Below are 27,516 nucleotides of genomic sequence, written 5' to 3'. Positions count from 1 at the left end.
TTTCAGTGACTACCACTTTATAAGGCAGCACTGGGTATAAAAACGGCACCTCCCTCCCCCTTCCCAGAAATGTTTCTTGGAGTATATGGCATAAGGAGAGCGATTGACTTTAATCAAATAATTACACATATACATGATGACAAAGAATGGTAATTGACAGAAGGGAAAAGTAGACAGTGATATGAGAATGTATAAAGGGAGAGCTGGTTAAATGTGGGCATCAGGGAAAAGCTTACATGGTATCTGAGCCAAGATATAAAGGATTGTTAGATGCTAACCAGGACCTCGTGAGGAAGCAGGTATGGGTAGAAAGGGTTTCAGACAGAGGGCCAGCACATTTAAAGGTGCATCTGAATGGAATATGGAGAATTGGAAAAACCAAAACCAAAAAAATCCCAAAGGCAGTATAGCTAGTATCCAAATAGCAGAGGAAGAGTAGTAAGACAAGAGAAGATTAAGCCCACGCCAGCCAGATAGGGCCTTTTGGCCCTTGCTAAGGATTTGGGTCTTTTTCCAAAGGCATTAAGAAGCCACTAAAAATGTTCAGAGGAGGACTGACAAAATTCATTTTATGTTTTTAGACAGATTCCTTTGACTGAAAGGTAGAGATCACATTGTAGGGCGACAACAGCAGGTGCAAAAGGTTAGGAGACATGGCCTCCTGTAACCATGATGATGACAGCAGTATACAGAGTCCAAAAATATTTTGGAGAGAAACTGACTCTGTGACGTGTTGGCAGTGGAAGGCTGAAGGTTGCTCTTCCAGTCCATTATGTTGTCGTCTAGGTAGGAGAAAATATTTAGAGTCTCGAAGTTTTGGTGTTTTGTAGATTATAGCAACAAAAAGATGAAGAAGCAATGAATTATAGGGTTATCAAAAAGTTATTAAAATGTTTCGTGATTGAATCTAAACTGTACTTGGAAGAAGGTAAAGATGGAGGAATAGTGAAATGAATGTAGAAAAGACAAAGTTATCAATGGGTCAGAAGTCCTGTTAAGTGCAAGAAAGGTACTAGGTAGGTATCTGAGCAAGCACACTAGCCAAGTACGGGTTAATTAACTTCATTCTGGTGAGTGTTACTCATAACTCCAGCACAACTATTTCCCCAAATCATGTTAGACTTGTGATAGTTCTGAGTAAGGATTTAGAATGATAAGTACAAACATTTACCACCAAAGCAAACAATCGAAACCAATAATTAGGGAAGTGAAGCAGTACCGGTATTTATTAAAATAATAATGGCTATAAGGAACCATGGCAATTATTTGGACTAATTTCTTCATCTTATATAGCTGAAGAACAAAGTAGCCACAAAATCTAACTTATGGAGAAAGACGACTAGAATCTCAGTCTCCTAGTTCACTTGCCCAGTGATTCATTTTCTTTGGTTTCTGGAGTTAGAACAAAGTTCATCTTTTGTAGAAATTCTGTCTCATTTAATGTATTCTATTTAAAACAATCATTCTTCTCAAAGAATTCTCTTCTACATAGACACCGCAGTATTTTGACTGTTAAAACATTTAAAAAATACAGCACCATTAAATTTCACCCTACCACAAAAGCTAATTTAATATTTTGAATCATCTGAAGCAGAATGGCTGAAGGAGAAACTAGAAGTTTCCTTGGCATTTTTTGCAAAGACCCTGGGCCTTCCCGCATACTCTTACCTCTTTCTGTAATCTCCTATATCCTCTTTCACAGAACAATACAAACTCCTGACCTTTCCTTAAGATGCCACCTTTGGCTGTGTCTCCATAGAGACCTTTCCTTTAAGTGCTGAGACCTTTCCTTTAAGTGCTGAACATACAAAAGCAGTGCCATCTTACCACGTTTTTCTTATTTGGTGGTAATTTATTTGGTTTGCTAGTCATTTCTGTTCATGTACCTTTTATCCTCATTTCAGTATCCACTGTAACACTAGATACTTTGCTAGGCTCCAGGATCTTGGAGGTGAGCAAGACAAAAATCTCTGCCTTTCTCTCTCAGAGCCTAGCAGAGAAGATAGAAATGTAATTAAAAAAAAACAAAAGAAGGAACAATTGGTGACTGTTGGAAGATTCCAGCTAACAATTCGTTTTTCTGAAAATCGGTAAAGTAGAACCACTTATCCTGCCTATCCTACTCGAACAGTATCCTAGGTATCCAAATAGAAGATGGCTACAAAACATTTTTTTTTCAAAGACCTACTCCAGTGAATAAATAAAGAAGGAAAGATAGGGACAGGCAATTATCACATTGCAACTCCTAGCCACTGATCATTAACAGCTGCTAAAAGTCACACACACAAAAGAGAAAACATAGCATTATGTGCCTTCTAAAGATGTAAGAATACCCCACCAGCCATGAAACAGACTAAAAGAAGCCAAAGCTAAATATGATCAAACCTACAGATCTACTGCACTACCTAATGGGTCGGCACTAGCCACATCTGGTTACTGAACACTTGGAATGTAGCTCAGCTGAATTGAGATGGGCTGTAAGGGTACACTTTTATATTGATTGCATGTTGAAATGACAGTAACCATTGTCCTACAGTTCTGTAAGTTGGAACCAGTGGAGGAAATGGGGTGAAATGTACAAGGAAACATTGTACTATTTTTGTAACTTACTGTGAATCTATAATTATTTCAAAATAGAAAGTAATCCAAAAGGGGTATTTCCAAAACAAATTAACCAAATGTAATATATGGACCTTATTTCAATTCTTATTTAAACCCAAACCAGAAAATGTTAAAAAAAAAATACAGGACATAAAAAACTCTATGACATGTGAGAGAAATGGAAATGTGAATACTAAACTGGCTATTTGCTATGATAAAATGATCAGCATTTTTACTGTATGATAGCAGCGCTGTGGTTACATTAAAAAAGTGTTTTTTAACATTTTGAAATATTTATAAATAAAATGATCCATGCCTGAGACTTGCTTCAAAATAATGGTGGAAGGGATAGAGCTACAGAAGAAATAAACCTGGCCTTAAATCGATAATTGTTGACGTCTTGATGGGTACATGGGTGTTTATAATAGCATTATGTCTACTTTTGTGTCAATGTTTTCCAGGGTGAGAAGTTTTTTAAAAAAGCCAAAAGAGATGGGCAATTATTATTATTATTATTTTTGAGACTGAGTCTCACTTTGTGGCCATTGGTAGAGTGCGGTGGCATCACAGCTCCCAGCAACCTCCAACTCTTGGGCTTAAGAGATCTTCTTGCCTTGGCCTCCCAAGTAGCTGAGACTACAGGTGCCTGACACAATGCCCGGCTATTTTTTGGTTGTGGTTGTCATTGCTGTTTGGCAGGCCCGGGCTGGATTTGAACTTGCCAGCTCTGGTGTATGTGGCCGGCGCCACTGAGCTACGGGTGCCGAGCTGAGATGGGAAATTTTTAAAAGGGTACTATTAATGTAGATGCTTTTGACATTTCAAATATAATGGCCAGGATTCTTTAAAATCGACTTGAATGGGATGAGGAAAAAAGATTTCTATTCAACTTAATTTTAAACAAAACTATTTTTTTCCCAACTGAATTAGTCTCTTTAAAAATATGGAACGCTTCACGAATTTGTGTGTCATCCTTGTGCAGGGGCCATGCTAATCTTCTCTGGAAAGCTATTTTTTTGTTGTTGTATATTTAGTTACCATTTTGGCTGAGACAAAACTAATTTAAAAATAATCACTGAATGCTTAGTATGGGTAAGGCATTAGGCTTAAAAATGTCCTACCCTGTGTACATCGTTCTGCTTCTGAACCGCTGGAAAATCGCCTCCGATAGGTGCCTGCCGGCTTAATTCATCATCTTTCAGCTGTAGCCACACTAGAAGTTCCTGAAGAGAAAGGTGCAGACGCTTCCACTGGTCAGAACTGGCTTCCAAATGGGACCTGAAAAATCACAGGAGAGAATTATGTCAGAATATCTAAAAATATAATTGCTGATTCTAACAATTCCATGAAACAGACACAGGTGGGTTAGTTCCATAGTGTATCAACCTATTCTACACTACCTAGCATTCTTCAATACAAATCTGGCTACCTTCTTTTGAGAGTCATAAAATGGGGAGGGGGTATTTTGATGGCAGTTTTGAGGATAGACAGTATTTAGCCGTATGTTTATTCCCACATGCCGAATTCTGAGACTTCTGGCACGGCATGCCTACTGCGATCAATTGCTTTCCCATACTGTTGCAGTCAATGACTCTTAATGTTTCTGGTAGAAAAAAAAATTGGACCCAGTGACTAATAAAAAACACTCAGTTTTCATATGACTCATGTTAGTACTGGAATTCTTTCTACTTTGAGAAATGGAAAGGTCTCTCCCCACATTTTGGCTTTTCCATTTCTACACCCGCGGCAGCCTTTTCCATTGACTCCTTCCGTCTGGCGTCTGTTCCTTTCTGCTCCTCTTCCCATATGCTTCTCCTTTTCCTCTACCCTCCTTTATTCGTGTGCACCTGGGGTTTGTTTTCATCAAGCTCCAACATTTTCCACTTTGTTTCCTTTGTGTAAAATGAACTAAGACAACAACTCACGTGGAAGAGTAAAATCAGACGTTTGTCTGAAAGCTTCCCCCAAACATGAATAATTTAGGCAGGAGACTAAGTGCTCTACCATCAGCTGTATTTAGAACCTCCTAATCCTTAGAAGCTATTTGAGAATATACAAATGAATGATCTGTGCTATGAAATCCACATGTTACTTGGGGATAAGAAGGTAAATTAATAAACCTTTATCCAGAAAACAAAGAGGAAAGGCAGAAGGTTAGCAAAGCTTTATTTTCAGGTAGATTAGAAATTATGCTGCATCATGCACATATTATCAGTAATTACTAATTAATTCATAAGAATTAGTTCTGATTATAACAAAAATATGACACAGTCTCTTACTGCAAAGATTGAAATATAAAGGAAAGCGACCACGTGTCCCTTGCCCTTTGGCAACCTAGCCTGACATTTGAAATGCAATTCTCCTCCTAGGCCTTAGGCAAACAGAATCACTAAAGAATACTTACCTCCTGAAATTAAATTATTCCAAACTTTCTGAAGGATAATTTGGTGATACACGGAAGGCCTTAAAATATGCAACTATAAAGACCCACAAGCTTAAATTTAAAGAATTTTACTTAGAAAGTAACTAAGAAAGCATACAAAGATATAGGTATAACAATGTTATTTATAGCATCATTTACGCAATTATGACTGATATAGAGAAGAAACAAACTAAATACTGGGTAGTAGGAAATTCCTTGAGAAATGTAAAAAATCCAACCTTCTAATTGTTTTCAAATGTGATGAAACTTAAATATGTTTTACATTTCAAAATTAATGAAATTATGTATGGATTTAATCAAACATTTCAAGTTGAAAAATACTAGGGAATTGACTATACATTGATGACTTCATACAATAAAATCCTCTGTTCATGTTCAAAATGATGACATGAGCAAATATGTATGGATACGGAAAAGGTGATCATGTCAGTTGCTAAGTTAAAAAAGCAGATTGCAAAAATGAATACAATCTATTTTTTAATTTTTCTAAAATATGTGTGTGTGTACGTGTTTGCATACATAGGCTTGTTTGTGTATAAAAAGTCCTGGAATGACAAGCAGGTTATCCCTCAGAAGTTCATTGACAGGTGATTTAAGCCTTCCTTTTTATGCTTTTCCAAATTGTCCCCAAAATTCTGCAATGCACAATATAAACAGCATATTCAGAGAAATGAAGGCATTTCCATCAAGTAAGATAATTTAAGTAGTTCAGACTCCAAGGATATTATTACCCAATAAATGAACCATGAAATAACGTAAATGTCATGAATTAAATATAATAGTGCATTCAGATTCCATACAGTGTAGAGGTTAGTTCATTTATATTTCTGTTCTCTCCTTCTCTTTCAGTTATCACTTTTCTGTGATAAGCCTAAGTGAGAATTCCCCACACAAGATTTTAGCTGTTTAACAGCATGTAATGAGTACTGGTTACAGGGATTCCCTGGGGTGTCTGGAATTCACAGCACGGTTCCCTGGAGGGCTAAAGAGGCTCTCAAGTAGGACATTTTGAAAGGTAGGCAGGGAAAGGCAGAGTCCAGACATGGAAAAACAGCAAATGGCAGAAAAGGCACTGATTAAATAACTATTTATTGAGTGCTTCTGTGTCTCAATGAGGCATTGGGGAATAGGGAAAGGGGAAAGCAAGGCAGAATATAAAGATGCCTAGGGCTTGGTCTCCCTCTATCTGGTAGAGGAAGGGAAATTTCACTGTAGTTGAGAGGTTACAGGATATGGTGAAGGATCAGGCTGCCCATGGTGAGACCTCAAGCTGCTGCTTGGTTTATACAAGGAATTGGTATAACCCTGGTTCTGGGTCAAATAGTGTCACCTAATTATTAGTGGGTCAATGAACCCTTTTGTGTCCCCTAAGAGAGAAAAAAATAGCCCTGAGACTTAGGAACTTCAGTTCTAAAGTATCTAAGAGAAAGTTAACAGCACGTGGTGGGGAGGCTGTTAGACAGTCAAGAGAGTTAAGCCCGTGGCTGCAGAAGGACCTGGAACCACAAAGGATGAAATGTGTTCATGTATCTGGGTAAGGGGACTACTCCTGAGGTGTGGAATTAGGTAAAATTTCCTACTGTTTGATCATCTTAACTACATATCAAGTGGTTATTTCTTTTTCCTTTTAAAGCATAAGAGTGAACAGAAAGATATGATAGGAGGACAAAGCTTACAAAGGACAGAGGACGTTGGGTAAGGGCTAGAAAGGGGAAAGCCAGTTAGAGAATGGCTTCTAACTGAAAACAACACATATAAAGGTATTTATTCCAAAGCTCTGGCTGTCATACTTTAGTGTGCATAAGAAACATTTGAGTAGCATGTTGAAAATCCAGATTGCTAGGTCCCACTTTCAGAATTTCTGTACTTCTTCTTCTTCTTCTTCTTTTTTTTTTTTTTGTTTTTTAGAATTTCTGTACTTTTAAGAAGAATCTGTATTTTTAACAAGAACCTTCACAACTCTGCAGGTGAGCTCCTGGATCATTCTTTGATAAAAAATTTATTCAAGTATTTCTCATGTGCTCCAAACATTCCTTGTTGATCTCCACAGGACTAAGGTGGTATTTGTCAGCAACATGATTTTGAAGATCTAAATGTATTGAAACACTATGAGCTCAGAAAATATTTTCTTTGACTATGTTAAGCTTGGGAAATGTTTTCAAGACACATTTCCAATACATTTGTTGAAAGCAGCTGCCTTATTTTTATTTTCATGAGTGCATACCAGATATTCTTAGATGACTAACCTATGTTTGTATTTGACAACTTTCTTCCTAACGATGTTTCTCTGTATTTGTAATGATTTTTTTTTTCTGGTTATATCATAGGCTATCAGGGTTAGAAGGAACTTGAAAGATTATAGTTCAACTTTCTTGTTTTGTAAATGTGGAAAGCAAGATGCAAAAGTACAGAGAGAGCTGCTGAAAAACATAACTTGAGCTGTTATATATAGACATGGGAAATGGAAATTACAAACATTTCTTAGATGAGGAAATCCTTAGCCCTAGTGGTTTTAGCCAAACGGTTTGGATCCCTGAGCAAAAAAGGCTGCTTGCTGTTAAATTAAATTTGACTTAAGGTTTCTTTTTTACATAGAAAACCACAATCTAACTTGGTATGTAAATAAAGTGTAACCTAATTTAGGACTAAATTCTTGTAACAAATAGCTAAGTATCAGCCACTCACAGGATGCCAACTGATCAGATCATGTTCATATAAGGCAAATACCTCATTACACAAGGACCAAATAAGACAAATGCTAAGCTATAATCAGTAAAGCTGTTTCTATGTGTCACTTTCTTTTTCTTTTTATAAATTCTGCCTGCCTATACTGCTGGGTAGAGCTCTCTGAACCTCTTCTCCTGTTTCCAAATGATGCCCAATTCATGAATTGTTCTTTGCCCAAATAAACTCTGCTAAACTTCATTTGTCTAAACTTTTTCTTTTAACATTGCTAATTGTCAAATACAATCTATTTATACTTAGCTACTCAAAAGAAAATAAAAGAGGTAATTTGAAGGGGCACACCTAGCGTCTATCCATTTTCTATTTATCAGTGAAGACAAGGGCTTAGGGGTTACCAGCTTTTAAAAAGGCAAATGCTAATTTTTAAGAAGTAAATAATTTCTGCAATTTGTAAGGTTTAGGTAAAATGCAGAAATTTTAGGTATGTTGGGATATATTGTTTGGTTTTTAAGGAACTCTTTAGCTTTAGGACTCTAAGACATATAGGGGTTGATAAAGTGATTGTTATTTCTCTAGACACAGATATTTCAAGTATGATTTGGTTGACACCTAGTTTGAAATTCTTAATAAAACTCTACTTTGAAAGGCATTCTTAAAGCAAAATGTGTTATATCCAATTCATTTTTCACTTTGACTTCCTTCATAAAACTAATGATATGTCCTCATATACCTTTGTGCCCTTGTGTAATAAAATAGAACTTAAGCACACAGAAAGAAAAGGTAGAAATGCAGAAATAATGAAGAACCAGAGAAATAAAATGGGAGCTCTGGGGCTTTAAATAGAGAGAATTAAGTCCAAAGAGAAGTCAACATTTTTTTTTCAGATGGGTCTTGAACTCCAACTGCCAAATATAATTAACATTCCAAGAGTGAGAAAAGACAGTCAGAAATACTCAATGTCCAAGATGCATTTTTTCTCTCAAAGGTAAAAGAAAATCTGCCTCTTTTTGCTCTTTCTTTGTTCTCTATTATCAAAAAAATATCACTAACTATTCCAACTTCTAATACCAAATACTCTCCAAGAGATTTACTGGTGCTGTGGACTACATAATGTCAGTGTTCTTGCCTTTCAAATTAATGTTCAGAATTTCATAAATGTTATTATTTTTATATAACATTTACAAGTTTTTCTGCCAAGTATAAAAATGTCACTGAATGCAATTTTTGCTGAAATTATGTTGACAACATATTATATAATTTTCATAGTTAATAGCACATATAATAATCTGTAAAAAATCATTTGGTGGCAGATGAAATGGAAATTTTTCTACTTATTTCTTATGCACAAAATTCACTTGACTACTTCTCAAATTATTAATATTTAAGAAATAAAAGTGCTAGGCTTGTTGAACAAGAAACACTTTGACTAGTCACCATCCTGATGTTGGATAATGTCCCCATTAACTCTCTCTGTGTGTATATACATGTAAGTAAAAAATTTTTACTGTCTTTCCTACTTAAAGCAGTAAAACTTTTGTTTTGTTTGATGGCACTTAATCATCACTAATTAATTTTATCTCTTGGACAAAATTTGATGTGATCTAGATGTAGAATGATGGCATATACTTTTCTTGAATTAAATTATGAGATTGCTATCTATATAATTTCAAAGTATTATTTCTCTTAATGACATTTACTTTTTATTATACCATCTCTTTTAAATTAATTACTTCCATTTAAATTAAGAAAATTAATTAAGAAAATTCAACAATTTTCCCAGGTTCATAAAGTATGGTTGCAAATTAAAAATTAGAGAATTGGGGCGGCGCCTGTGGCTCAAAGGAGTGGGTTGTCCAACTGTTGGGCCAAGACTCTTTCTACTCTGTCACTGACTTAGAGTTAGGGGGGTTTTATGTTCATCTAATTCAGCTGGGATCAGCACCACTCCTGAACACCTGAAAACACTTGTTACCAAGTGTAAGGACAGTACTGGGACCTTGTGAAGAAACAGCTGGAGAAGATGTTCAATATGGAATGTGAGTCAAGATCTGGAGAATGAGAGGAAAGATGGTGTTGCAAATGTGAGAACCAACAATGCATACACTCGTGTGGGAGAGTGAAGAAGTAGCTGGAGAGCAGGAATGGGGTTAGAAAGCAGAATTTACTTGGCTCCAAGAATGCATGTTAGGAAGTAAGTAGAATGCTGCTTGGAATTGGAGGCAGAAAAAGAATAGAGGAGGGAAGGGGTTAGCACAACTTACTAGGTACAATAAGGAGCATCTGCTAGGTTCTAGTGACTAAATGTAACTCCATGAGAGCGGCGATTCCTGGGTGTCTAGAAGAGTCCCTACCACATAGTAAGGCACTCATTAAATATTTGTTGAATGAACAAATAAATGAATGAACGAGAGATGTGGAAACCAACAAGGTGAAAGCTTTTGAACAAAACAGTAATATAATAGGAACACTGTCCAAGACATAGTTTTAATGTGTAATGGGTTATCTAACTATGTAAAAGAACAGAGACAAAGCTATTAATACAAAACTTAAATAAGAATCATAATCACTGGAAGAGGAAAGATTTAGGGCAGAAGAACAATAAATGGAGGTAAAAGAACATGATATAGACTGGGATGTGGAAGCACAAGGATACTTCTTCTGAGCCAATGGAATACAAAGGCAAACTTCAAAATCATTTACATTCAAACTCATTTTTTCCCATTAAAAATGGACATCTGGGAAATTAAGCACTAATGGTTTTATTTTTGGAAATATAAAAGTGGTTTCAGAATCCCTCATGAAGGGTGGTGCCTGTGGCTCAGTGAGTAGGGTGCCGGCCCCATATACCGAGGGTGGTGGTTTCGAACCCAGCCCCAGCTAAACTGCAACAACAACAAAAAGAATCCCTCATGAAAACAATGAGTCAACTGTAAATTTTTGGTATAGTATGTCATAACTTGGGCAAGCATAGCTGTTTTTCCAGGGTATCTAACAAATTATTTTTTAATTGCAGTAACTTTTCACAATAAAATGACCCTGATATAGAAACGGATGAGACTGACAATACAGGCTTCTCAGCACCACTGGTGGTTCTGTATCTAACTCTTTCCATGGTCATCTATCCTATTTAACAATCATCCCAAAGCACTACTTTTACTGTGCTTCTCTCAACTGAGCCCTGCCGTTCTCTATAGACTGACTGATACTCTTATTTCAATCAAGTGCCAAGAAATAAACTACATTGCTTTGATGTGAATGATTACTTGTTTGCTTTTTATAAGTGAGTGCTTATAACATAGCCTGTGTTATTGGAGAGGCCTATTTGAAAGCCAAAACCATTGATCTGACTATGTAAATTCTAGAATTTGCAGCACCTTAGATAAGCTAAGGTAACTGTTTTCTACTTGATTAATGACAGCAAGAATTAAACTGCAGTAGCTGGCATATGGGAAATTGCTGAGAATGAAGAGCCCATATTTTGGCTGACATGCTGTTTGCCGCTTTCAATTCTCCTTTTATTTCATCAAGTTCACATGAAGGAGAGAAAAGGCATTGAGTGATGTTCAGAACAATTATAGCACCTTTCTTTTTCTTTCCTGCAAAAAAAAAAAAAAACTCTTTTTTTTTTAACCTTCCTTACCATCTCTTCCCTATCTTTCCCATCTCGCATGTTCATTCTTTTTTCATGACAGATGTTATAGAAGTGGCCTTTGTCATTATACACACTGACCGCTCTTAAGAGTTTAAATTGTAGAAAGCTAATGAAGTCTCTGCATCTTTGAAAATACGATTCCTCATTGTTGCCCCCAACTCATCTCCAACATATTGATACAAAATTCATGGACAAAATAGGGAGAAGGGAAAGAATGTCTTGGAAACTGGTGTGCAAACTTGGGGAAAAAAACTTATCCATAAAACTAAAGCCTGTTCTATTCTTAGAAATATGCTTTTCTATTTCATCCTTTCCACTTTTATGCATTTATTTGTAAGTTTCCTTCTTTTCGTAAACTGTATGATACAATATGATGATTACAAGTTTAGACTCTGGAGTCAGACTCCCTGTGTTTTGATCTTGGATCTGCCACTTGCTAACTAAGTAACCTTGGGAAAGTTCTTTAGATTCTGTGTCTCACTTTCTTCAAATGTAAAGAGAGTATAATAATAGAATCTACCTCTTAGGGTTGCTGAGATCATAAGTGGGACAATAAGTGCTTACGGGTTTGCATGCTATGAAGGCACACCATGTGTTAGTTGCTATCATTATTTAATATTTGGTACAGATTTTATAATAGTGCTTTTGCATTAACAACATTTCAGGTCCTTTTTTTCTTCTTACGGAAGTAAATGTATGTTGAAATTTTGAACAATTTAGAAGAACTATGAAGAAGAAAAGAAGTCTCCCTTCTGTAGCCTTACTACCTTGAGGTAGTACCTAGTCGCACTATTTTGTGCATTCCTTTATAACGATCATTAAGTCCATTCATTCTCTTCTACCTCCTTCCACTACAGTCCTTGCTCTAGACACAGAAAAAAAGCACAGAATATTTTTTATAAAGGACAAAGAGTTAGGAAAGGCAACCTATTAGAAAGCAGTAAACTTGGCTTCTACTCCCTGCACTTCTTAGGTCATTTAAGTAACAATGGGCACTTCATTTACTATCTCGGCACTTTTGTCCCTCCAGTGAACTATGGCAAAGCTGGGGTAACAAGAGCTTCCCTCAGCCCTTTAACTTCTCAAAAGAAAGTTGATACACAAAAAGGGGCAAAGTACAAAGTAGGTGAGCATAGTACACCTAAAGGCTTAGTCTACAGAGGATGTGTTTTAACAAAATCCCAAAGCAACCAAAAGACGGGAAGTTGCTATACTCTCCTTAGCTGCAGGAGCTATGGCGAGGTCTCCTCTATACTGTTAGTTATAATGTGTTGTGATTTTTACAGACTGTCCTCTGGTATGCATTTAGAGTAATGCCAAAGAAAAAAAATTCCATAATAAACATTCATTAATATTATCACTTTTTGTATAACCCTGTAATAAGCCAAGAAAGAGCTTTATGAAATTAGGAGAGCTGTGTTCCTCATTTAAATTCACTCTAATGTCTTAATATGCAGCTCTCCTGTGGTTACAAAACATCATCATTTTAATCTAATCTGAACCCTGAAGTATCATCTCCATTCCAAGCAAATAAAGGATTCATTTATCCAAAATAAAATGAATTCTTCTGAAATTGGGTGATTTACATGAACATGTGAGATATTAGTTGTTTGTGCTAAGAAAACAAGAAAATCTTGCCATTTTAATTCATTTCTGGATCTTTCACTCCAGATCTTTTCCTACCTAATGTTGAGAGACTTTTTCCGAAGCTCACTCCACTTGAAGTTCATGTTATCCAAACGTCTTTGTAACAGGACTGCATCGTCGGAACCTTCTAGAGATCTCAGGATTTTTTGGCCATTTTCATCCAGGTTGTGATAGATATCTGTGTGCGCTTCAATTTCCCCTTGGAGGTCCTACAGGACACCAGGAAGAAGAATACATGCAGAATTAGCGAACTGAAAAAAAGTAGCTATGGATGCGAATTTACAGAACTGTAAAAAAATAAACTACTAGTTCAAAAGATATTTCAGTTGGGCCAGCTAACAAGAAGATATACCTCAAATCACTTTTCTTGGTGTACTGACTCTTCATGTTATCATATAGATTGAAAATGGGTATCTTATTAAGTCTAATAAATTTATTCCTTACCATTATGAGGTGGAAAGTAATAGATTTATAACTTTATAAACTTTATAAGTTATGCCTTCTGGGTCATGGACAAAAACATATTGTTTTATGGCAGTGATACAAAATACATTTTGTGATAAAGTATACTCCATTACCAATCATTTCATTACAGTATAGGTTAAGTCATATTTCCATGTAAATAATATTCTGTAGCGTTAACTCCGACCATAAAAGCACAGAGAGACTAATAAACAAGCTTGTACTTGATCGGCAGCACCAGCACGTTAATGGGAGTCTATCATGGGAGAGAATCTTCTCAATACACATTAAGTTCACCTTGGTACTACAGCATAATACATATATTATAGCATCATACATTTATTAGTGAGGCTTCCCATTAGCATCATATATTTAGGCTTGACAAGTGGAAAGTCCATAGGACCTTGGTAAGAGTTATGACAAGAGGTTATGCATTCAACTTCATTTGTATATACACAGATCAAGAAAATTATCATAGAAGAATCTGACCTTTACATGGTATGTCTTCCTGTGTAACATTTTCAGCTTGAACCGGGGACTACAGCACTGATCCTGTTGCATAGCAATCCTGAGAAAACCCAGAAGCTGAAAGATCTCTGCTTTAAAATGCCAACTTTGCTTACATTCTGTTGACAGAATGAATTTTGGAGCACAGGCCTCACGAGTCAATAATAATAAATGGCCACTTTGTACTCCCCACTAAACGGTAGCCAGGCGTGTGGATGTGGGAGGGACCTCAAAGGGAGAAGGCCTGGAATATGCAACTGACAGTTTACATTGAACAGCCAACTTTTCTTATCATTTTGCCATTACAAGCCAGAGACATTATAAATTCATTTTATATATGTGTTTCCCTCCTTGTTCCCAGCAGAACAGTGAAAGCCAAGGGAACATTCCTTAGAGAGCTGCTGGGTACCAGCATTCCTTTCTGCCTACACAATGAATGAAGGCTTTGTACATTATCTGACTTGCTCTTGGAGATTTGTATGCTTCTGTTGAACAAGTTTAAAAATTCATTCTCAAGCTCTCAACAATTGGATTGATCTGTGTAACTAGAAAAGTTGTTTCTCTCTCTCTCTCTCTCTATTTCTAAAATTGAATTATATTACTTTGTGAAATAAGGGGGAAAGTGGCAGCAACAACATATTTGATATTCTGGAGGACTGGCTCATGTTCTCAGTCGTAGCCTCTTAACATGCAAAATCCTGAATGTTACGCAAGTAAGGTAGATGAACAATGAATGTCTCCTGTCGCTATTTTTGGCAGCCAAAGTCTAAAAAGAGTTGGGTACCACCTTTGACTGTGATGCAGGAAGGGGAGTAAGGGTAGAACCACATGAGAAGTTGAAAGAAGGAAAATAAAACAGCTGGAGTAGCATCTATCTTTATTTCATCAAAACTGGGCTTGCAGTAGAGGGATATAGATTGATTTGGAAACTACCTTACATGGTAGGAAACTAATACTGGGCTTCTTGCAGAGGGGAGTCTAGTCAAATATACATCTGTTTAATTTTTTTTCTTTTTTATTCCTTTACCAACATGGAATAACATGCCCGGCCTAATTTGCTACTTCTTCAGCAAAAGAGAAAAGTGAGGTAATTTATCTAAATGTTATACTTCAGGACAACCTCCCAACCAGATCTAAGTTCCATGTAATTCCCTCACTTGTCTTTTACTTTATTTCTCCTATTGCATTGTATTTTGATATGTATACTACCTAAAACTTGACCTCCAAGTACATATTTAGGTCTTTAAAGCCAAACTTTTAGTTGTTCTGGAAAATAAAGTATGTTGACTAATAAGATCAGTTTTCTACATTAACATGCATATGAATGATGGTATATTTGAAAGTTTATAATGTGAATCGATAGCAGACATCCAGGCCCATTCATTCACTTCCTATGATCAAGTATATCATGAAATCATGAACACTTCCTTTGTTGATTAAAGAAAGTAAGGTCTTTCTAATCACAAGTAGGATGTTGATTCCCACTTACAAAATTTGCTAGTTTTCATCTTTGCCATGTACATTACACCGCACATAAACATCTCGGCTTTATTATCAACCCAGAAATAAGTATAAAATTGATAAACAAGTATTTATCAAGGACTGATTATTTGTCTAGTTTGAGGATCATGGGAAATCAAAGGAATGCAAGTGATAGTTCTGTCTTTATTTTCTTAAAATCTAATATGGACCTTATTTAATTCATTCATACTACCAACTAAATATTAATGAGAATTTCTTTCCAAACCTCACAGATACTGGGATAAAACTGTGGCACTTGTGAACTAGCTGTAATAAACATTCTAGTGCAAATGTCCTTGTGAGATGTGGAATCAACCCAAGTGCCGGTCAATCCATGAATGGATTAACAAAGTATGGTAAATGTATACCATGGAGTACTATTCAGTCATAAGAAAAGATGGAGAGTTTGCATCTTTGTGTTTACCTGGATGGAGTTGAAACACATTCTTCTTAGTAAAGTATCTCAAGAATGAAAAAAAAATCCAATGTACTTAATACTAATATGAAACCGTATATATAAACAACTACATGCCCACATGAATAATAAAACACAAATATAGTCTAGTGAGGGGAAGGGAGGGAAGGGGGAGGGGAAAGAGGAGGGAGGAGGGGGAAGAGTGAGGGTGGTGGGATCTCACCTAATGTGCACAATGTGAGGGTGTTCAGCACACTCCCTGGGTGAAGGGCTCAACTACAACTTGAACTTTACACCTTAGAACTGAAAACAACGTAACCTAAACATTCGTATCCTCATATTAATTTGTCATAAAAAATTTTAAAAAATGAAGGAAAAAAAAGAAAAGAGGAAAAATCTTCTCTCTTTAGAAATGCAAGAGAGGCTGAAGTTAAGTTTCAGCAGTGGCAGGAAGGTAATTCATACATCAGCATTACTTTTGTAGGTCATGATGGTGGTTTAGAGCAACAAATGACACACGTATAGGAAAGGGCTTTCCAGGTTACAAAGCATTTACAAATGCACCACCTTCATTTTTCTCCCTCCCCTTGGCTTTGTGAATTACATTGCCTTTTCTGTTTTGCAGATATGACCACTGAGGATCAGAGATGTTGCCTAAAAGTCACATATCTAGTAAAATGTTAGAACTGGGAAATGGATCCAGTTGTCAACTCTAGATATTACTTATAGGGGGGAGGGAATGATTGTTGATGGGACAGCAAAGTGAAAGCCAGTATTTCTAATTGTAATAAACAATTTCCCCACATGGATTGATTTTTTCTGAACTAAAATGGAATCCTGACAACGACTTTCATTTCTCATTTTGCAATTAGGCGTCCAGGACCACCTATAAGCGAGAACTATTTGCACTGAAATGGTTTCCTTACTACTAAATATCCTGTAGCCAGAACACAAATTCTCCCATCAGTAATTTATCTCTTTGTCTACAAGAGCCACATGAACTATGAGTCCTATCAGGTAATGATGACCAGACACATCAGCATAAACGTAGTTCGACCATGTTCCTTTTGAAAGGCAGGATAGTAGGGATCTGTGAAGTACAGGACTCAGATAGGTTGCCCTAAAATGAAGTGACTATCAGTGAAGGACACATTGTAGCCTGTTAAAGGCTGGCAGACCGTAGTTAAGATTTTTTAGTATCAATAAGCAGCATGCATCCTAGGTGGGGAGGACAAGATGGGTAGGAAGGAACACATTCACATTTGCCTAGAACCAGCATGTTGACCTTTGTCTTGAGACTAAACTTCAGAGATAGGGAGCACAGAAAAGGAGGAGGTTGGCAAGCGTGGTTCTCAGAGGGTAGTCAACCTGAACAAAGGATAATTTTCATAGAAATTTTTAGACAGTTTTATTTCACTTCTGACTTAACTAAAAGAGATCCCTCAAGCCTTAGTTCTTAGTTACTACATTCACTGCATTCTATGTCTTTGTCTCTTCTTGTGATTCTTTGGGAAGAATGATAATGAACAGGGGAGATTTGTATTTGTTACAAAACAACAAAAACCATAGAGGAGCAGCCACAGCAACCACATACCTACCACTTATTATACATCAGGCACTATCAAAGCACTGGATATACGTGAGCTCATTTTATTCTCCTAATAAGCCTCTAGGATAAGCACTATTATTATCTTCATTTTCCACACAAGAAAATGAAATTACAGAAAAGTTAACTGAAAATGCCCAGGGTCACACAGCTAATAAACAATGCAGCAAGATTCTGAAACCAGGGTCTGTGCTCTTAGCCACTAGGCTGTATTATCTCTGAGTTTTAATTTGTTGATGGCAATTTTTCCTATTAAAAATGCCCCCTTATAGCCAGGGTTGTGGCTGGATGCCTATCGTCCTAGCTACTTGGGAGGCTGAGGCAAGAGGATTGCTTGAGCCAGGAGTCTGAGGCTGCTGGGAGCTATGCTGCCATGGCACTCTACCCAGGGTGACAGAATGAAACTCTGTCTGGGAAAAAAAAAAAAAAAAACACCTTAAAAAAATTCCCCTTTGTAAATTTCAGTTAATCTAGCACTACCATTAAACAAGGAAGGATAACACTGTTTTCAGCACTCAAAGAGTAATTTTATGGTCTTATTAATATGGAGACTGCTAAACAATCTGTAGCAGTGGACAGAAATATATCCAATGCAACAAGAAAGAACATAAAGTAATTAAGAAAATGAGTGCAGATGGAAAAATCATGTGTCCCCTTCCCCAAAGAAACATATAGCCTAAAGTTCTATACAATTATGAAGCAAATTTCAGCTGTGAGTACCACAAAAGTTCACATATGAGAAAAGCAGTATGTTCACAGTGTAGTGGTTTTAGGAGTAGGGGATCCTGTTTTCTGGAAGGACTTTACAAATCCCACATTTCCTTCTTACCTAGATGTCTAGCCTACTTTTCTAAGTTCCCTGTCTCAGCCTCCAGGGAAAACTCAAGTGCAGTTCAATAGACATAGGTTTGACTCTACCCTCTTCTCTTTCCTTTATCAGATTGGAAACTCTTTAATCTCTTTTGTTTGACTAAGTATTAAATAATAATACCTATCTGCTGGATTGTTTTGAATATTACATGGAAGAATTTTTGTAAAATACTTTGAACAGCATCCAAAAACACAGGAACTTGTTAATAAACGAGAGCTAATGTAAGGCTTATGATTATAGGAGGATCCATGTGAAAATCAAGGGATAGAAATAAACTTCATGAAGTCATGGACTTGGATTGAACCTGGAAGGATGAATAGGATTGAGAAAGGCAGAGCAAGAGGACATGGCAGGTAAAAAAAATAGCATGGAAATGGCATGAAGGTGAGAGGAGTTTGGTTTCAGAGCATGGATAATTAATTGGACAACCTTATTGGAAAAGATGATGAGTGTTAGGGAGAAATAGATAGAAAGTAGCATAATTTCTTAAACTCAGTATGAGAAAAACCTTCCTTTATGAAGCCACTGACAAAGTGTATAAAGAAAAGTACAAAGGCAAGATCACCGAATATTAAATTTATATTATCTAATTCAACAAGTCTTACTAGAACAATCCATGGTGTTTGTAAGTGATAAGACAACAAGGGAAGAATATGTAGTTACAAACTTTTTACTAGAAGAACAATAAAGTTAAGGGAAATAGCAAGAATTAATGCTGAAAGCTCCTTTCTATTCTCCAAACAAATGGTTATGATCTTATTCCAGAACATTATGGATAATCATAGCCACATATTTTCTTTCCTATGTAAATAGACTTATCTGTCTTTAAAGAGGAATTCAGAATGAAAACTTCCATGTTTTAATATAGCCAAGAAGAAAAAAAATGAACAAAAAGACAAAGGAAAAATAAGTGACCTAACCTTAAAATGTTTATTATGGACATACCATCACGAAGCTCTTCTGAAAGCAGTTATGGATATGAATAACTACAAGGCTGCGGAGTCCGTCTTACTGATAATTTTTACCTAATTCAAATAAGCTTGATGGGGAGAAAAAGGGACAACCTGATTTCCAAGAATTAGGAGGTCAGAGACAGAAGCTACAAAGTGGGAAGGAAGTTATCCCTTCTCACTAAGTTGAGAGGAGCAAGAAGTGAAGCCTGACACAGAACCAGCAAGGTGTAAAAGGAGCTGCAGGCACGCATAATTGACCAGGGTCACACAGTGCGGAAAAGAACAGCTCTACATGTATTAGCAGCCCTTGAAGGCATCACCTAGCTTTACAGCAAAGCCAAATAATTAACGTTAATGATGATGATCCTGAATTAGCCAGGGAAAGCAGATTTATGCTCAATAAAATCTGTTTAACAAGAAAGCAGTCTCTGTGAAGTGCTTCAAATGACTTTTATCCATATAGTTGCTTTGAAAAGGTATTGTCACTTTAAACAAAATTGAACAAAACAAAAATGAACATACCAAAGTAAGAGTCTCTTAGCCTAGTTATCCAAAATGATTTATTAGACATGGCTGTGAATGGTTGAGATTTTGGAAAGCACGCCTGTGCACGCAGGCACAGACACATACAGAGATATACATTCCATTATGAAAACCAGAAATCCAGAGTAAATCTTTAGAAACATGTACAGCAATCTAAAAATAAAAAAGCACTGGCTTGCATTTTGTATGCTTGGTTTTTGTAATTTTTTTAGTAATTCATTTTTATTGCATGGTACAGAAGTATGGGTCTGTCATGGATTAGATTAAAACCAGCAAAAGAAAACAAAATTATCCTTCCTAAGGGATTTCTTAAAGAGCACTCATGTAAAGGATTGGGACCCACAGTCTTAGCCTTATAAAGTCTCTCATCTAACCAGTGGAAGTTCCTAACTAGATCAGGAAAAAGAGTTGGGTACAGAATCACCAGAGAGTATGACATTTTTCCCCCCTACTCTGTATGTGGCCATTGCAATACCTTTAAAAGCAGCACAGTTGTCATCCCAAGAGAAACAAGAGTTAATTTGAGGACTGCTGTTTGGCTTGGAGCCTGGTTGCTCTAGGTAGATAAGGAGTATGTTTTCAGGTCCACTGCATTGCAATGCATCTTAAACGAGCAGCTATGGGTTTAGGAGTCCACAGGCTTTGCTTTAAAGATGGCTGTTATTAAAGTCCTCGGAGACTATTATCCGCAGGGTTTGTTGTCTTTGCTTTCATATCTCATTCGAAAATTCTCACACTTTAAGCACTGGAACAGTGGAGAGAAGGGATATGCTTGCCTGCCTCAGTACGGACCCAGGTGCAAAGCTTTATTTCAAAATACTAATCCTTAAAAAGTGCCTGACCTAGGGTGGATTACCCCCGGAGGAAACTGAGCAAAATCCCATTTGTCAAATTGCCTTAAGCAATCCTAAATTCTGGTAGCACGTGATGCTTTCTCTCCTTCTCTGACCCTCTGGTTTACTCTAGCCTTAAAATTTCTTTTACAAATTGAAGTGTTCATTTAAGATATATTAGGTTGAAAGTAAGATGAGCGGCCTCTTTTCTCTACTGTATCTTGTTTTTCCTAATTCCTTTCTACTCACTCACAGTGCAACTATTCTCTGCATATTTACTCAGCACACAAACATGCATTAAGCACCTATTGTATTTCCATAAGTAGGGTCAGAAGCCATTGTCTACCTTAGGAAGTTTTGGCAAAGATTAGATGAGATGACCTAATCCAGGGCTTGACATAAAGTCGCCTTCATTGAAGTTGTGTCCCTCTGGTCCCCCTCAACCCTTCTGCGATGACTTCAAGCCTGCTAGCAGAGATGTGAGGCCATTATAAAAAATAATAAAATGACTACTGAAAGTGTGGAAATGGGTGCCAGGGCTGTAGGTAGGAGCTAAGAGGTAGTGCTGAGGCGGGTCAACAGATGAGGTTCAAAGGGTACAAAGTAGCCACTGAGAGTTTTGAATGCAGCCTGGAAATTTTATCTGATCCTGTAAAGATTTAAGATTCCACTATAGTTTCCTTAATAAAGATGTGACATCATGAAAAAAGGTCTCTGGGAATGATTATTAGGAGGATGTTTTCAGGGTAAACAGAGGTAGGAAGTCTAGTTGCCAGGCAGTTCTAGCCATTCAGGACCTAACAAAGTGGTGGCTCCAGAAATAGGGAGAAAATAAAGGGAAGGGATGCTATTCTCACTGAGTACTCATAGATTACAGAAATAGCTGCTGTGTGACTCAGTTTCATTCTTCCCTTTCCCTACCTTGGAAGGTAGGATTGGGGAAAGTGATAACAATTCACAAAGCATTTTTTCTTTTTTTTTGAGACAGAGTCTCACTATGTTGCCCTCAGTAGAGTGCTGTGGCGTCATGGCTCACAGCAAACGCAAAACACTTAGGCTTAAGTGATTCTCTTGCTTCGGCCTCCCAAGTAGCTGGGACTATAGGTGCCCACTGCAACGCCTGGCTATTTTTTTTGTTGTAGTTGTCATTGTTGTTTAGCAGGACTGGGCCAGGCTCGGCCCCAGTGTATGTGGCCAATGCCCTAACCACTGAGTTATGGGTGCCAAGCCACACAAAGTATTTTAAAGGTAGAAATGTCATTTTAAATTTTATTTTCCAAGGAGTAAAAGAAATATTACAGACGCTGTGTTTTAAACACATAATATAAACATACACCCATCAGTGCCGAATAAATTAGAATGACAAGACCATGGACACCATTGATAAGGGCATTTACACCAAAGCTGCATATAGACATAGGGGATTCCTGCCCCCTTAAAATATACCTAAAGTAGGCTCCGTGCCTGTGGCTCAAGCAGCTAAGGCCCAGCCACATACACCTGAGCTGGTGGATTCGAATCCAGCCTGGGCCCACCAAACAACAATGACGGCTGCAACCAAAAAAAAAAAAAAAAATAGCAGTGTTGTGGCAGGTGCCTGTAGTCTCAGCTACTTGGAAGGCAGAGGCAGGAGAATCGCTTGAGCCCAGGAGTTAGAGGCTGCTGTGAGCCGTGATGCCATGGCACTCTACCCAGGGTGACAGCTTGAGACTCTGTCTCAAAAAAATATATATATACCTAAAGTATTAGGCATTCCTAAACCATATGGGTGTGAGTTCTAAACAAAGTCTCCTCAGAAAAGATGGGTAGAGCAACACTGTTTCACATGTTTTTACAAAGTTAGAAGCCATGGACTCAGTGGGGAACTAATAACAGATATCCACTTGGCTCAGCATAGAAAGTTTAAAAAAAGAATGGTATGCCTTCATAATGCTAGTGTTGGAAGATTAAAAAAAGTCCTAAGACTTTTTTAGGCTATATAAAAGACCTATGGAGTGCTGCAGTATTATTTCAGATATTGCTATATTGCTTCAGTGCTCATAATTGGGTGAACATTTCCTGCATGAGGCATCTTTCAGAACATCATTGCCAATGGTAATCTTGAAAGACCTTCACACACAAAAAGATCATACATTTAAATCACAGAGGCAACCACATATGAAAAGTCTACAATGTTGAAGGTACTTTTTGGTTTTTATTATGCTTTATGTACAGGAATCAACCTGTTTGAAGAAAACTAGCCTTATCTGAGAAAGACCAGATGGGTCTTTCCAACATTGTAATGTATTTATTATTGCAGAGCCATGATGAAGGCTGGGAGTAGGGTAGGGGGATGAAACAGGGCAGGAAACTAAAATTTACAGCCCTTACAAATCTCTTACCCCAACTCTATGAAGTAGGCCTCTTATTCCCCAGCTGAGGAAACCACAAGTTAGAGAGATGAAGTAACTTGTCCAAATCTCACAGCTGTTATGTGGCAGAGACAGGATTAGAGCACAGATCTGCCTGAATTTATGTTCTTTTTACTCCCCTGCTGACCCAATTTCTTCCCCACCTGTTAAATACAAAGCAAGTGACTCTGATTTGGGCTCCATGGAACACAGCAACATAATTAACTCCTTGACGCACTCATGAGATACCTGGTTCTGAACTCTGTGACACTCCGATAGGAATGACCAGCAACTGAATTCTTTTCTGGTTAGGTATGATTGTTTTATTTTGTTCTGGTCAAGCCAGAACCACTATCTTTGGAGTCTGAAGGGCTCTTAATGAACAGAATCCATTCCTATTCTTAAAATAGACAACCATTTTCCCATGGACCAACACACAATCTAGTTATATTTAATCTGTGCAATTTTTCTACATTATATATAGAGTTAAAAGTTAGAAAAGCTCTTATTTCTGGAATCTCTTTGTCACCAAGCTGTGTTTTTCCCTCTGGAGAATCACTGTAGCTCAAGATTGTATATTAGAAATAAGCAATTAGTTGATGCCAAATCTCATCTTATCCCAACAGCAATATGTAAGAAGGCAAGAACATATGGCAAAGTGCCATAATTATTTTTGATCATACAGTAGAAATCATAACAGCCATGTAGCTAATTTCCTCTGGCTTGTTTTAATTATGAAGGTTATAAATGCAAAACAACTTCCCACATCCCCCCCTCCCAAAGTCCTCATAATATTCCCCTATGACCACCAGCCCTACACTGAGGTAATTGTTTAGAATAGGTTAATGATATCAAAAAAAGCTTTTTTCCCCATTTAAATAGCAGGAAATTTTCCAAAATAGTCATAAACACTCACCAGACACAACTAAATTCATTTCTGGGTACTCTTTAGCCTAAAGCTTAGATATTAACTTTAAAATTATTTCTGGGTATTAATAAATTGTGAATGTTAAAAAAGGTTCTAATATTATGATGTTCAACTAAAATCCTGCTGACACAATTGGGCATGATTCACTGGTGCTTGTTGGTAAGTTAATTTCTGTACCAAATAGACCAAATTCCTTCCTCTGGAGAGTGTAATGGATTTTTGGGCCTAGAGAGGTATTTCATCCTATTTTGCTTTTCTTTTCTCATGGAACAGGGTGGATGGTAATGGGAATAGAACAAAGTTAACCTCTCTGTAATGTATGAGGAAAAGGAGGAAGAACGAATATGCATGTGGACATCAGTGTAAAGGTAGGTAACGTGGCTTATCTGCCAGAAGGAACATGTCAAAGGAGAAAATCAATAAAATGCTAAGGGGACATTTCTTAGAACCCACTGTGCGGGGCCCAGAAATCCATTTATGAGTTTTCCATTGTAAACCTATTAATCCTTCCCAAAGCATTCAGTTCAGTTCAGAAGATCCTAAAGACTCATGGGCCATCTTGTTAAAGCAGGCCCATGGCATTCTTGGCTTTTGGCCATGATATGATCCATGCTTCCTTCATCTGAGATTAAGCAGATGTGGAAAACTATCCCTAGGTGAAGACAGTTTGGGAAAGATTAGGCCTTTTTATGCTCACAAGATATATATTATGTAAATTTTAATGAGCAACTCGAACAGAGAAGGGCATGTCTTTACAGATTATTGTACATCGTAAGATTTTTTACACGTGGCAGCTACATTGTAGTATCTATTGAGGACAGGAAAATCCTGTCTCATAGTACCCCAAATAAGAGAAGCTGGCTGGGCACAGTGGCTCATACCTGTACTCCTGGCACTCTGGGGATTGAGGAAGGAGTGCTGCTTGAGGTCAGGAGCTCAAGACCAGCCTGAGCAACATAGCAAGACCTGTGTCTATAAAAAATAGAAAAATTGGGGCAGTGTCTGTGGCTCAAAGGAGTAGGGTGCTGGCCCCATATACCAGAGGTGGTGGATTCAAACCCAGACCCGATCAAAAAACAAAAAACAAAAAATAAAAAAATTAGCCAGGTGTAGAGGGATGTGTATGTAGTCCCAGCTACTCTAGAGGCTGCAGTGGGGGGATCACTTGAACCTCAGAGTTTGAGGTTGCACTGAGCTATGATGCCATGATACCACTGCACTCCAGCCTGGAAGTTAAAGCAAGACCTTTCCTTAAAAAAAAGAAGAAAGAAATGAAAGGAGAGGAGAGAAGAGGGGAGGAGAGAGGAGAGATTATAATTGTGAGTCTTCACTGTTACTGACTTTCAATGTAAATTAGAAAATGAGGAAGTCTGGAAGTCTGGTCTGGTAGTGACCAAGAAAGAGAAATGGTAACTAGGTCATGTCCGTGTGCTTTACAATGAACAAATGTTTTTGATCCACTGTTCTTTTATTTTTTGTTTTTATTAAATCATATGATCTACTCTTCTTAGCCAGGGATAGACAAACTATTGAATCTCTGCTTGAGTTTGTCACGAATCTCTGCTTGAGTTTGTGATACGGTTTTAAATTCAACAGAAAAAATTTCTTATCAATAGGAGACTGAGAGAGCAATGTGGGGAATACCTAATTATTACTGTTATCTTGAATAGGAAATAAAGGGACTTGCAGACAAAACCTTTCTGCCTGGGTCTGTCAGAGTTCTTGTCCTTTCAATCGCTTTCTGATTATTCTTTGTGAACTGGCAGAAACATGGGGTCTCCCTAAACTTTAACTAAAAATATTTTTAAAACTATAAGACACAAGTTCTTCATTTGCAGAAAACCACAATGTCCTGAAGAAATTCTTAAGCACACAAATGAACCCAATAACATGTGATTTTGTTAAAGTGGAACATAGTCTTACGGGAACACAGAGCAGTTAGCCTTGCCTCCAGGACTTGAATACAGCATCATACAGGTAATGATATTTGAACTGGATCTTGAGAGTTGAGTAGGAGCTGACCAGGGGAGAAGTGGGAGAATGAAATTTGAGGCAGAGGGAAGATAAGATGAGATAAGATAATAATATACAGCGGAGTTGAGTAACTCTGTGTAGTGGGAAGGGAAGGTCCATGGGGGCCAAGAGAGGAGATGGTAAAATGAAAATGTCTGTGTATATACCAAGGGTGCCAAAAAATGTATAAACATTTTGAGAGATCTTGTTGGAAGTAAAATTGATCATTCCCCCAAAATATGTAAATTGCAGGTAAAATATGTATAGCATGTTTAGGTACACCTGACCACTAATAGTATCTTCAATTCAACCTTCAAAAGTAATACATAGATAACATCTCTTAAAATATGTATACATTTTTTGGCATCTTCTGTATATAGCTGGATAAGAAGGGGGGCCTGGAGTATAAAGGAGCTTTTATATCAAGGATTTGGGCTTTATCCTATGAAGGTACTGAATCTGTTGAAGAATTTTTGGAAATATCATCTTGTTAGTAAAAAGGTTCATTAGAGGCCAGAACCCTAGAACCAGGGGTAAGACTTAAAAGAATATTATAATAGTCTCAGCAAGAGAAGATGGAGGTCTAGACTCAAGTTACATGGGATGGGGATATTTTTAAGAGACCACACCTACAACTTGGAGACTGAATGAATACTTGGATAAATACATAGGAAGGCAAGATGGGTTTCTGGCTAAGAGAACATGGAAGGTGATACCACTTACCTATGGAGATATGAATAGTTTAAAATAGGATAAATCTGAGTGATGGGGTGTGGAAAGGAGAGTAGTCCTGTCCTTTGGGGTGGGAGGATATATCCTTCGCCTCTAGGCATGGTAGACTGGAGTAAAGGTGGAAAAGAGGTGTGCATCAGGGAGTTAGTCTTTTTCTTGCTCTTTCAGGTATCTGTTTTCTCCACCTGTTGTCTGTGAACATGACCTTGTATCAGGCATCAGCAGTTTGTCTACTACAGTGTGGTTCTCAAACTTGAGTGAGCTTAAGAATCACCTGGAGGCTGTAAAAGGCTGCTGGGCCCCAAGCCAAGAGATAATGATACTGTAAGTCTGGGGTAGAGTTCAAGAATCGGCGTTTCTTATGGGCTCCCAGGTGATACCAATGCTGCTAGTTTAGAGACTCCACTTTGAGAACAAAACACTGGTGTAGCAAAATGGCCCTTAAGTCTTCAGGAGGTCATGAATGTCTTTATGAAAATGATAGAGCTTCTTCTCTGAAAGCTGCACAAATATTCATAGACACAAAATGTGACTACTTACTTCGTGAGCCACCACCATTGCCACCTCTACCTCCAAGAAATATAATTGATTAATGAAGAAAACGTGTTCTTCCAGTACCATTTTAATGGAAAACTCAGGAAGAAGAAAATGGAAAATGTTGCCAAAATTTTTTGCATATTTTCTCATCTTGGAATTACTACTCACAGTGATCCT

General features: G+C 37.4%; 1 protein-coding gene and 1 pseudogene across 1 annotated transcript in view; both read right to left on the bottom strand.

Annotated features, from left to right (window-relative positions):
- Nucleotides 1–27,516, bottom strand: part of DMD (dystrophin) — a 2,307,273-nt gene that overhangs the window by 402,759 nt on the left and 1,876,998 nt on the right. Inside the window, exons 56-57 of the mRNA XM_023515448.1 lie at nucleotides 13,065–13,237; nucleotides 3,723–3,879 (exon numbers count right to left, since the gene is read on the bottom strand). Of these exons, the coding sequence (XP_023371216.1) occupies nucleotides 3,723–3,879; nucleotides 13,065–13,237 (330 nt within the window). The remainder of the gene's footprint in view (nucleotides 1–3,722; nucleotides 3,880–13,064; nucleotides 13,238–27,516) is intronic.
- On the bottom strand, nucleotides 3,539–3,662 carry LOC111726603 (annotated as a pseudogene).

Source organism: Otolemur garnettii, unplaced genomic scaffold, assembly GCF_000181295.1.
Source record: "Otolemur garnettii isolate 467f Iridium unplaced genomic scaffold, OtoGar3 scaffold00072, whole genome shotgun sequence".
NCBI classification, from domain to species: Eukaryota; Metazoa; Chordata; class Mammalia; order Primates; family Galagidae; genus Otolemur; species Otolemur garnettii.
Note: the sequence above shows the minus strand (reverse complement) of the source record. Positions and strands in the feature narration are given on the sequence as shown.